Source organism: Carassius gibelio, chromosome A20 (genome assembly GCF_023724105.1).
Source record: "Carassius gibelio isolate Cgi1373 ecotype wild population from Czech Republic chromosome A20, carGib1.2-hapl.c, whole genome shotgun sequence".
Taxonomy (NCBI): domain Eukaryota; kingdom Metazoa; phylum Chordata; class Actinopteri; order Cypriniformes; family Cyprinidae; genus Carassius; species Carassius gibelio.
The window spans coordinates 13,930,518-13,943,655 of NC_068390.1; the positions used below are offsets into that span (position 1 = coordinate 13,930,518).

A 13,138-nucleotide genomic window follows, 5' to 3' on the forward strand; every position below is an offset into this window, starting at 1 on the left:
AATATCTGGCAAACCTGACCCATGCGAGCGCGCGGTAAATGTGTGTGCTGCTGAGGCGACAGAGTCCGTGGTTTAACCTTTCAAAAATAAATAAATAAATGGCATCATCCCGCAACTATTGCTGACTGGCCGTTTTCTGCACCGCAGTCGAACATTATTACAACGCAAAGACTAACAGCGTTCTTATTTTGCCCTTCACAGGCTTCCGTAGACATTTCCTTCCGTTCTCCAGTAGTCTGCGGCTCTGCCATCTGTGGTGAGAAGTATCCGTGGGCAGCTAAATCAAAGCCATGGAGCAGATCAATAATATTAAAGTGGTTCCGTGCACCAGCTCTAACTATCTGAAACCGTTTAGGGTGCATTATAACCAGGTGAGTCGCTATAGTTTAATCGCACGTTATCATCTGTCAGTGATGCGGTCACACCTCATCATTTTGCTGTCAGCAGCCCAACCCCCATTCATTCTGTCATTGCTTTTATCGACCAACATTTCGTCTAATGTTTCGGGATATGCATAACAGACATTCCGTCGTTCAATATGACAAACGATGTATTTCAAAGAAGATGTTGCTGATTTCGTGTAATGTCTTCTTAGCTGAACTAGCAAGACGCTATTAATACATAGACAGGGAAGCAGTCACTTTCCCTCGAGCACATGCTTTACATTAAAAGGCAATCGGCTTAGGAAAGCTTTATTAAAAGCCTGATGCACACAATATTGTATAGTTGGTACTGAGGAAACGCTATCTTGGACTGAACATGATGGAAACAAGCTAAAACCAGCTGTGTTATTAAATCTATCTATCAATAATATCTGCCTTTCTGGCTATCCATCAAAACATACATTACTGTATATATAAGTGTGTGTGTGTGGATACAATTTGTAATAATATTATTTTTTCTAAATACATTTTATATATATATATAGATATATATATATATATATATATATATATATATATATATATATATAAGCAAGTCACTATTTTGTATTTTGATAGTAACGGGTAAAGGCAGTTATTAGGGACAACTCTCAGTAGCTCAGTAGAGGCCTTTTTGCTTGTATTAAATTTAAATATAAGGATTCATTATTAAAAAAAAATTAAGCAGATTCATTAAGTGGGATATCCTTCAGCTCGCTAGAATATATTTCTTGGCAATGTTGGCATAGCAGAATGTTGTTAGCAAAACAGTCCTCTGTGGTAGCTGTGCAGTCGGGTGGTGAACAGTTGTTTTGTATCATAGCTGTTACTCTATATTTCATTGTTGATTTTTAGCATAGATAGAATTCCAGACGGTATTCGTCATGCTGCAATGATCCTTTTAATTTATTTTATTGTATTTAGTGGGTTTATCTGACTTTTTTTTTTTTACGTTAGCTATAGCTATACATTCAGCAACACACACTATCACAACATGTAGGGAAAAAAATACAGAAACCCCATAGGATGTCACTACAAGGTAATTTTTTGTGCATTTTTTTTTTTAATATAATTTTAAAATAATCTTTTAGGCACTCTCAGCCTCTTTTTGACTGAAACTGTTTACTTTGTGACCCTGATTTTATCTTCCAGCCTGTTTTGGTGTTGTGTTTTTTCTTTCTTCTGATTTCTGTAAACCGAGTGATAGCAAAAATCCTGTGCCAACACATCTGTAGACCTTGCAATTATATTCAAATAGCCTCCGGGTATGGTTTAATCTTTTAACCTGTTGGTACTGACTGATTTTTGGCATGCATCCCCATCCTTTTCTGTGAAACTGTGGTAGCAAATATGTCAACACATCCATAGTGTTTTCCTTAGTTGACGTCATTTTTCCTTCTGTTGTACTGGCATGGATTTAAAACCTTTGGTGTTTTTAGCAGAGCACCTGTGGGTGTTTCCTCTTTGATTGTTCTCCTCAAGCTGTGTGTTGCATATTTCAGAATATAGTCATACTTCCTCCTGCTACAGTTTGACAAGCAAGACCCTAGGTCCACCAAATGAGGTGTCTTAGTCATCCACATCCGCTACTCTGTGCAGACATTGATGAAATGTACAATGCTTCTCGAGATTCTCTTGCTATTAGATTAAGTCTATTAATGTTAAATTAAAGTAAAGCAAAGAACAGCCAATTATTTCTCTCTAAGGCTCAGTGGATTATTTGATTTAATGCTGTTTCAACATTTTAGCATGATTTCTAGGTTAGTGTGGTATTGGCATATTTCCTTTGTCTAAATCTGCTCTTAGTCTAGATTTGGAATCAACCCTTTTCCAGTCTCAGTATTAAAAATAAAGGTCCCAGAAGGAGGGTTTCACGGCGATGCCATAAAGGAATCATTCTGGGTTCTCCAAATAACCTTTCAGAGAACAATTTTAAAGAACCTTTTTAAATTGTAATAATCTAAAGAAACTTTTTCCTGCTAAAAAATAACATTTACAACAATGGTGCCAAAAAAAAAAAACTTCGTTTCAGAGTCTTAATTCATAAATTATAATTATAAAAATTGATATTTGTGTTCATGTTTACCAAGCACCATGCCAACAAGCAGTAGAGATGAAGGCATTTACTTGACAGTGGTTTCAGCATGTCATTTATTTTTTAGGTATCTAGACAGTAGGGTAGGGTTGATTAAGATTTCCCAATTTGATTAGATTTCTATTCACAAGCACATACGTATGCACAAAATACATGAAACCTTCTAACTCGATAACTTTTTCTCCAATTACTATGGTGGAATTACTGAGGAGGACCCTACCCTGTGAAAATTTGGCAGTGTTGGCAGGCCCTCAAGGATTTTTTTTTTTCCCAGAGTGTTGATTAAACACTTAAGCATGAGTATTTTTTTTTTTTAAGGCAGGATTATATTATATTATATTAAAAAAAAAAAAAAAAAAAAGACGTTATGGTATGTCATAGTAATGCAAGCCATTTGAATAGATCTGCTATGTCTTAGAAATACTGCATAGATCCATTAGAGTGAAATAAAAAATTTTTTTAGGCCAGTCAGTTCATAGAGACATTTTATGTTATTAATTACAAAGTGTTGTCAGGATTACAAGTGTATGAATTTAGTTGAAAAGAGTAATTAGGCCTTAATTGTCCCACTTTTCCATTATGAATGATCGTAGGAGGTCTTAAGTGCTTTAAAGTGTAGGTCAGAAAACACCAGACACTTTTTCAGGTGCAATCTGAAGAGAAGTGCAATCTGTGCACCCACAACCTCCAGTCTTTGCCTCTGTGAAGGAAGTTGCGTTTTCTCAACACCAGCCGCATCACTGAGTCACAGCGCTTTGCCACCCACACAGCCCTGCTGCCATGTAGCAGTAGTCAGTTGCTGCCAATCCATTTTGCCACCTGTACTTTCATATTTTGCCGCCACCCAGCTCACCTTGGCATACAACTTTTACTCAATTTTCAGTGACTGTGAAGAAAATGTTTTTGTACAGTATGGCACTTTCCAACCTGCAAACTGTGTTCTGCTAAATTAACATTTTCATTCATATATTTCATGTAACTCTAGGGCTGCATGATAAATCGCATGCAATATTTAATGCGCATTTTGTCAGTAAAGCCAGTTCTGTAATCTGCGGTAATCTGTAATCTCCCATCAAACAGGTAGAGTTCCTCAGTTATTCAAACAGAAAACGAGCAAAGATTGTTTACATTACCAAAGAACATCTTAACCTACTTGAGTCTAGCGTGAGTATTATACGCTCTTTAAAAACACTAACATAACATAATCCGTGAAGCTACCTACACTGTGTCATGAATAGATCTCTTACCCATTATTTACACTGCCCACTTCTGCGGCTCCGACATGGCTACCAGAGCTGGTCCCGGCCACTCACCAGCCGCGCTGCGGCAAGTTTCTGAATCGCCTCTCTGCGCTGCATCACATGGCACAGTGGCCCAATGGTTAGAGAGCCGGACTAGTTACCTGAAGGTTGCCGGTTCGAGTCTCAGTGCTGGCAGGAATTGTAGGTGGGAGGGAGTGAATGAAGAGTGCTTTCTTTCACCCTCAATACCCATGGCTGAAGTGCCCCAGTTAACCCCCGGGGGTGCTGGATCTGTAGCACCCCACTGCTCCGGGTGTGTGTTCACAGTGTGTTCACTTCTCACTGCTGTGTGTGTGCACTTGGATGGGTTAAATGCAGAGCACCAATTCCGAGTATGGGTAACCATACTTGGCAAAATGTCACGACTGTCACTTTCATATTTTTGACGAATAATGTCAATTTGTGTATTTCGTCACCCAAAATCCTGTTTGTGGCACAGCAAAAGTGTTGTTGTGAATCAACTCTTAAGACTGACACTTAAGATTTAGTCCTACACTTCACTTAAATTATGACTGAAATGCTTGATAACTAACTTTTAAGCACAGCATTGAGCCAAGAGCTTTTTTACACTTAAGTCAATTTTTGGCAGTGTTCTTGAGAATAATTCTCAATGTATAACTGTCCCTTATACATTATCTTTTATGACAAGTTCTTGAATCACAGGCTCATTTATGTCAGGATTCAGGTACAGTAGTCATCCAGTGCTCTTCCACTGGATCCACCTCCAGTTGATTAAGCCTTAATTAATTAGTAAAGTGATTGGATAATAACATTTAGCCTGAGCAGGTTTACAGTGTTGTTCTCGTGCAGAGGCAAGAGTCACTCAGGTCCCGAGAACCAGCAGCTGAGCCAACAGTTAACTGCTCCAGCTGCCAAGCTACTGCTTTAGCAGCAGGGGTCTTGGCTAGGAAAGGGGGGTATCAATGGAGAGTGTATTGGGGAGGGGTGGGGTGTTGGATTAAAGCAAGGGTTGGTGGGCAGACAACAGTGTGCACTAGGTGGGCAAGAACAGATGAGGAACAATAGGGGTAGGGACGCTGGGGTGAGCAGAGGGGTGAGGAGGCCATGGGAAACGTGTGGCGGCCATCACCCTAGCACCAGGCCACTGGGCGCGCTCAATAGACACAGGAAATGGGATTTACATGAGGCAGATGCGCAAGAGAGATAATAAATGCATTAGAGCCCAAGGAGCAAGAAAAAGGTGAGAGCAACCAATGTGCACTTCCCATGAAAGCTGTTAACCCTAACCCTCTGTGTAGATCTCTCTTTAGACAGCTTGTCAGAAACACTCTAAAACAATGAGAGCACAAGGAGATGAAAAGAGAAAGAAGTACTCTTTGTCGCCCAAGGCTGGCCTGTCATCTTGCATCGCGTGGTAAGTATGTTGCAGTGCAGCTTATTACTTATCAACTGTTTCCAAACCCAAAACACATCCAAAGAAAGGATTCTACCACTTTCCCAAGACTGTGCAGCCCTATATCTCCATTGAACTCCTCTCTTACAGATGTTGGTTTTGTATGGTGAGAATCTGGAAGCAACCGCACCCAAGGACATTTTCCCACTGCATGGCAAAGCCACAGTCTTGTGGCTAGAGGTTTTCAGCCGCAATTCAGGGCATTGTATTTATGTCCTGTATCATTTCCCTGTGAGATTGTGGATTGTTCATAGGAACAATGATGTGTGGTGCATTGAAAAGTTAATAAATCACTCACATAGTGGAGAATATAATGTATGCTGTCTTCCCTTACATGTTAGGGTTGTTTTCTGATGCTTGTTTTTCCCTAGTGAAAGCAAAGTTACAAGGATACAAGTTTTTTTTTTAGTATTTTTAAATATCCTAAAAATAATAACCTGAGAAAAAAGACTAATAAAAACAAGGAAAAAAATAACAAATCTTTTGGCAGTCTTTTTTCTTTTTAAGATCTTTGCAAATCTTAAAGACTGTTTGTCAAGAGTCAATAAGACTCTTAATGTATTGGATAATAAGGAGGGGAAGTCATGGTCTAATGGTTAGAGAGTCAGACTCCCAATCAAAGGGTTGTGAGTTCGAGTCTCGGGCTGGCAGACAATCCCCCCAATTGTGAGTGGGGGGAGTGCATGTACAGTGCTCTCTCCACCTTCAATACCACGACTGAGGTGCCCTTGAGCAAGGCATCGAACCCCCAACTGCTCCCCGGGCCGCAGCATAAATGGCTGCCCACTGCTCTGTGTGTGTGCACTTCGGATGGGTTAAATGCAGAGCACAAATTCTGAGTATGGGTCACCATACTTGGCTGAATGTCACGTCACTTTTTTTACTCACTTAAATATAGAGGTGCTCCGATCACGATCGGCCGATCGTTAATGCGCATCTCGTCAGTAAAGCCGGTTTTCTAATCAGCGGTTAATTCCATCAGGTGTGTGATTTCACATTGAGCAGCTGTTACTACACAGAGCCGTTGTTAACTGAGAAGATGGGCCAATAAACGCTGAAAATTAACGTGATTTGCGCATCTTCTCTATTAACAACGGCTCCGTGTAGTAACAGCTGCTCTATGTGAAATCACGCACCTGATGGAATTAACCGCTGATTAGAAAACCGGCTTTACTGAGGAGATACGCATAACGATCGGCCGATCGTGATCGGAGCACCTCTACTTAAATAGGACCTTATGACAAGGTTAATTCAGGTTGTAAAAGACTCCACCAAAACTTAATTGTAAATATGAATTAATAACTCATAATTGTAAAAAAAAAAATGGACTTTTTTGAATTTTTTTTATAAAGCAACAATAATAATGTAGAAACTTTTTTTAAATAATGAATATGTGTAAATAATAATAAAGTTTGTTTTATCATCAATCAACTTGCAGCGTAATTGAGGACCTTTATTTGCCTTCCCAGCAGTAGGCATTTGTAATGTAATGGTTGCAGGATCTTGCAACCCCAGGCTCAGAGGCATGAGCATTACTCAAGCCCAGCATGGTGCTTGAAGGGAGGGGGAAATTTGGTGAGGTAAGCTCACACCTGTGGGATGGAGGGACAGAAGGAGAGTGGGGTCGATGAGGGGTGGAGTGTGCAGAGAAAGCAGATGGAGACACAGAGGTTGAGCTCCCTCTGTTCTCTCATCTCTTTCTTCACTAACCTTGTGCTCTGAAGCGCAGAAGCTGGAAAAAGAAGCAGCGACTTAAAGCCTTTTCAATTGGGTTAAAATGGTGGACACGTCTGCATTTGATCTTACGTCTTCAAAAATTAGGAAAAAAAGATGACAGATGAAGATGAGCAACTGATGATGATCACATCTGAGAGGCTGACGAGTCTCGGAGAAAAGAGACCTTCCAGAAAGTGTTTAACGCCTGGTTTGTCACTTGTTTTTTTTTTCTTGTTTTTTTTTTTTGTTATTTATTATGGGCCTCCTCCCAGTGAGGCCCATGAGGGCAATCAGCATGTGTCCACGTCAAAGGGTGGGGTTTTGTTGTTTACACAAAAAGTGTTTTGTTTTGGTGGTTGGTGGGTTTGGTTAAATTGTTTGTTTCGATGTAATGAGGTCTTAAACCGAGAATTAATCTGGACCGGATCTGTGCCAGTTGGGCTCAGTTGGTATTTGTAGTTGGCAGAAAAAAATCGCATAGTGTGTGGTGCCTAAAGATTATAATCTTAGATTCAAGAATGAAGAATCAGTCATTTCCAGTATGGCTGCAACAAACGATTATTTTGTTAATCGAACTGTTATTAGAACAATTAATCGACTGATCATCGATTATTTAACTTATTAATCATTAGACATTAATTGATTATTCAGCTTTTGCAATTAGTTAAAATATTTATACATATTCTAACAACTAAATTAAAGTAATTACTTCAACTTTTGAAAGTCATATTAAGTAATTTAATTATACAATTGATTTATACAAATATATTTGGCACACAGAATGAGATGACAGAAAATCTCTTATTCGCCATTTAATTAGCTATATGAGAAAGTAACTAAATGACACATCATTCTGCTTAACATCTCTTTTTGTAAGTCATATTTATAAGAAAAAAAATAAAAGTAAGTGATAGGACATTTTCTTTTTGGATAAACTATTTTATTCACAACATAATCTCTCTTAAAATACCTTATAGGGTTATGATAATCAAAACAGTCCTGAGCTAGATCATCATTAGATAGCTCCACAATGACGAATTTGTCCAGATGTGGTGCTCCAGTTGTTAAGTGTGTTGAGTAGTGGACTGACTCCGTCATTAAGTTTGTGCTCGTTTTCGACTGTCAAAGACTAGAATCTGTGCCAGTCGATGGAAACCATCTTTAAGTGTGTTGAGGTCAGTCTTAGAATGTTTCAACTAGTCATGTAGTGTGTCCCCAGCTTTAGTGTTTACTTTTGAGATCATAAGTATGGTTGAGGACTCAATTAACCTTTGTTCCCTTATGTGGGCTGGTAGAGTGCATAATTGCTTTCCCACATAAACTTTTCATTTTAAGCACCAGTAGTAGATATTGAATCATGTCGGGCTGATGTTCAGGTTCTAGAAGAAAATTAATGGGTAGGTGCAGTAAACAAGCATGGGATTTAAAAATAATGACTCCTTTTGCTCATTATCCCTTGTATTTCACAACAACACACCCTGCCGGATCCAGACAGCATCTTTCTTACTATGAATATCAGCAGGGCTTGGCACATGATATCCTGGTGGGAATAATGTGCGATGAAGGCTTTAAATCTGGGGAAGTTGGACGGCACATGGTGGGAATTAAAGGCCTTGATTGTAAATACAGGGTGTCCGCGGGGTTTTAAAAAGTATTAAAAAGTGATAAATCAAAATGGTCAAATTTAAGGCCATTAAAAGTGTTAAATGTGGTCTCAGAGGTATTATTTTTTTCCAAATTAGGTATTATTTTTTCCAGACTATCAGGTGTCTTATTCTGATTTAAATTCTATCTGCGTTCGCGTTAGTTCGTTTATATGGGCTTTAGCATATCTGGGCACATAATCAAAGATCTTCCGTCTCCGTCGTATGTTTGATGCTGACGTCATATTCAGTGGTCGTTCGGCATCATCTCAGAACACTGCGCGCTCAACAGAAGTGGCTGGCTTACGTTTTATTTTAGACTTGCTTCAAGGCATATCTTCAACGCCTGGACAACCATCGTCGTCTTCATGGACAAATGCAAGTTTTCTAATAGCTGGGTTAACGACCCAGCGTTTAAGGACTGGCTCAGGCCTGTACAGGGAATAACAGGCAGTAGTGTTGTCAAAAGACCCGGTACTTCGGTACCAAGTCGGTACTAAAAAAAAATTTAATGTGATGGTACCAGGTTTCTTTAAGGACCGGTAGTACCGAGGTCCCGTTCAAACCCGGTTCTTGACGCATACAGCGCTATGATTTCCGCGAAGCAGAAAACGAGTACGGAATCTCAAAATCCAGTCATGTAAATTAAACTTACATTTTAATATGGAAAGTCATGGAATTTGTGAAAGCATAAATTAATCAAATCAAATCTCCATATGGACCAGTATCTGTAAATGTTAAGCCGCAAAAGTTGTTTGAAATATGAATCCGTGTTCTGCGCGTCTCTGTGTGAATTAATGAATGGCAGAGACGTGCGGGTTTGTTTACTACATAGACAGAAGCGCATGACGCTTGCATTAATTTCAGCATCTGTTGTCTTCTCCTGTCAAAATAATGGAGTTAATTTAGAATTATTCATATTCATTTTCGAAAAAGCAGAAGACATACCGGTTTCTCCGGTAGTGGGCGGAGCTAATGCGCAAATAGCAATTTCAAAATGACAAATATGCATTCATTAGGCCTAAAATAAACTTTTTACATAAGGGCATTGTGCTAGAAATATTACTATTATTTAGTAAAACGTATGTGATACTGCTACTACTGTTGCAAAAAAATAAAAAACTTTATTTAAAAAAAATAAATAAATCTCAATATTTCTTCCATGTTTTAATTTTAATAGCAAATCCCCTTTATTTACCAAACATAAAATGTGTTTAAATTTGATAAATTAAAAGACAAATTAAATTTGGGTGAAACTTGTTTACTGTTTTTCATAATTATATAACTTGTAGAAAAACTTTAAACACAATTCTAAATAAGTATAAAGAATGGCATTGGTTTTATTTTTAGTGCTAAAAAGTTTTATTTTTATTAGCAAATTTTTGTGTTTTGCTTTGGTACCAAAATTGGTACCGAGAACCGTGGATTTTCACTGGTATCGGTACCGAATACTGAAATATTGGTACCGTGACAACACTAACAGGCAGGCTTATTGTTCGGTCTATCCATTTTGTCCATTGCACATTTTATGGTATTTGTTTTATTTTTATTTACTAAGTTAAATAAATGTGCAATTTGCTGTCAACATCAGTCTCTAAATCTATTATTTTTTGTATGTTATATATGTCAAAATCTGTGTAAATAATAGAAAGGTCGCTGATTAACACTTGCAATTCAGTGTCGTGATGGTTTTAAAAAATATTCTGAAGGTAGTGAAAAAGGTATTAAAAAGTAGTAAATTTAACTTAAGGATTGCTGTATATACCATGAAATAGCAGCGTGACGGCAATTGAATTCTCAGCAGCTGTCGTGGTCACAGCATTATAAACTGCAAGCTGATGATAATTAGACTTTAAGCAAGCAAAAGAACGAGGCCTATCGCTCCTCCCTATTCACTCAAGCCTTTATTGCGAGTAGGACTGAGGGGGCACAATAATTTCAAGGCCCTGCATCTCCTTACACTCCCTGATTTCTGTGTTGTAAATCCATGTTGCTTGTGATTCCCAGGTTCCCAAAAGGCTTTTTCTTGTTGACCTACAGAGTAGCCCTGATAATGAGGGGCCCCCACCATCTGTGTGCAAGACCAGGGACCCTAAACATGCTCAGCCACACAGAATAGACCTGTAGGGGGCAAACCATAAAAGCAGCAAGAACCTCACCAGGGCTTCTGGAGGCCATCAAATTGAATGATGGAATGAAAATATTTCTAGTGGACACTTAGTTTGGTCTTTGTTATCTCTTTAAAACAATAGTTCACCCAAAAATAAAAAAATTCAGTCATTATTTGCTCAGTCTGGCCTTCTGTCTTTTTCAGACCATAAAATGAGGAAATTGGAAAATATATTGGCAGTGAATAGATGATTGTTGATTCAAATTCTGGCCAGAGCCCAGACAGATGTTAACTTAATGTTGTATGTTATGATGTACTTCCTTGTACTACAACATGCTTTACCATGAAAACCAAGCAGTGCAGCCAAACTTGTACCACATTTCTCTTGAGAAGTGGCTTTGAACTGCCATGCAAAGCCAAAAGACTGTAACTTTGATTTTTGTTGAAAATGAGTTATTGATATTACTGTCGTCTCAGCTGTAACTTCGAAAAGTCCAGGAGAAACCAAGGCAGAACACTGTATAACACCAGCTGACCCTCTTTCACTTTGTTTGGAATGCTTAAACTATTACAGCGTTATATGACTTTGTTTAGCCTCACGTCAATATGAAGTAACGGTGCAGGTTTGGAGTTATACTGTGTTCTGCCTTTGTTTTACTGTCCATTAAAGTCTGCCGCATTTTAATTACAGTGTAGACAAACGAATTAGATAGATCGCAATCTACCAAACAGCTGCATATAAAAAAGCACCGTAAAGATTAGATACCAATATGTAATCATGAATAATAGGGGTGCGCCGATCACGAGATGCACATTAACGATCAGCCGATCGTGATCGGAGCACCCCTAGTGAATAACTTTTAAAGATTTATTTTTTCTTCTTGTAATGCAGATTATTCATCAGGCTGTCACTTGTAGTTGGATGCGTGTGGACTCGAGTGTCGTTGCTAGCATGATCAATCATAAAATCAGTAGCCTACTAAGAGTTCGCAATTAAATATCAAAACGAGGCACAGGTGTTTTTATATCGCTGTATTTCTGAAGGAAGACTTGCATGTTATATGCCTGATAGCAGCGTGAGAGCGTACCAGCTCTGCTTCGTTTACAGCTGTTACTGTGGATACCTCTATTTCTCTCGCTTTATGTCTATGCTTTAAAACATCTCCTGTTGGCAAATAATGAATTTGCATTTTCATTAAGTCCGCCTGATCCACGCAGCAAAAATTTTGTTTGTTATCAAAAAATATCTACTATAGAGGGACTTGGCTGTTGTTATTGATTATATTTGGAAGTCTACCGGAAGTTAAGTTAGGTCCACAAAAGCGCTCATGCGCAGTAACGTTTGTTTATGGTGTTGCCGTTGAAACCGTCTATAGGCCTACTACCTTTTCTTGTAGCCCGATTAAAATCCTTTCATGGCGATGAATGTCATCTGAGATGTTTAATCCACAAACATTCTGAGCATTATTCCCATTTGTTTGAGTTCACATCAGTCCACAAGTTGTTATTTTAGGTAAGGCTGTTTCATACAAATCAATATAAAAGTAATTATGCTATGTCTAGCATTATTTTATGTGACTGAGCATAGCAAATAAATTGGTATCCACAGTCAACTTTTTTTTTGCTTGTTATGAAAAAAAAAAAAAATTATAATAATACAGTCACATTACTATACATAATATCCAATATGAGGCAGCCCATGATCACTAGATTTTATACAGGTGTTACTTTAACAATTTCTTTAAATGGTGATCAGCAACCAAATATTAATAATGTGGAAGTAACTTCCTTTTGCCTTGGTGTACATTAGTACATTAACTTCAAAATAGTGGTAAAAATCAAGTCTCACAATTTTTTTATGTAGATCATTTTCATTACTAAAACATTTAATTGTTAAATTTTTCAGTTGCCTACCTATAATTAATTTGGCTGGACAAGTAAACAACTTTAAAGTTGTTTTTCTCAGTTTCACATTCTAGTAGCGAGTTGAGGTCTTTTGCCTTTGTAGTGCAGTATAGTCCTCCACTAAACTAGAATTCCATTATACCTCAAAATGCGTTTATTCAACACAGTCAAATGACCATGGGATTAATACTATACATATGAGCCAGGAACCTTATCTCTTTATTGCGATTGTTTATTGCTAATTGTTAGTTCATGTTAGCTAACGCATTAAGTCATGTTAAAGGAGACCTTATTGTGTTGCTTTTTTCTTTGGTGTTACTGTTCAAAATAATTTTTCAGTAGATCATCTTGTGATGACCTCAGTGGTTTATCTAAATACAGCTGCCTTTAATGCATTTAACATTAACCTTAAGTAGTAGTAGTAGACTTTGAGTTAGGATGTTGTCTGGTTCTACAGGAATCACCTGCATAGCAAATCTCTGAAATCTCTGATTTCACTTCCTCTGTTTAGATGAGATGCATTGGAGGGAAT

At 38.1% G+C, this 13,138-nt stretch overlaps 1 protein-coding gene across 1 annotated transcript in view; it reads left to right on the plus strand.

Annotated features, from left to right (window-relative positions):
- The first annotated feature begins 200 nt into the window (after positions 1–200).
- The window catches only part of LOC127938918 (uridine diphosphate glucose pyrophosphatase NUDT14), a 37,278-nt gene continuing 24,340 nt past the window's right edge, over positions 201–13,138 (plus strand). The window contains exon 1 of the mRNA XM_052535835.1: positions 201–371. Coding sequence (XP_052391795.1) covers positions 291–371 — 81 coding nt within the window. The 5' untranslated portion in view covers positions 201–290. The remainder of the gene's footprint in view (positions 372–13,138) is intronic.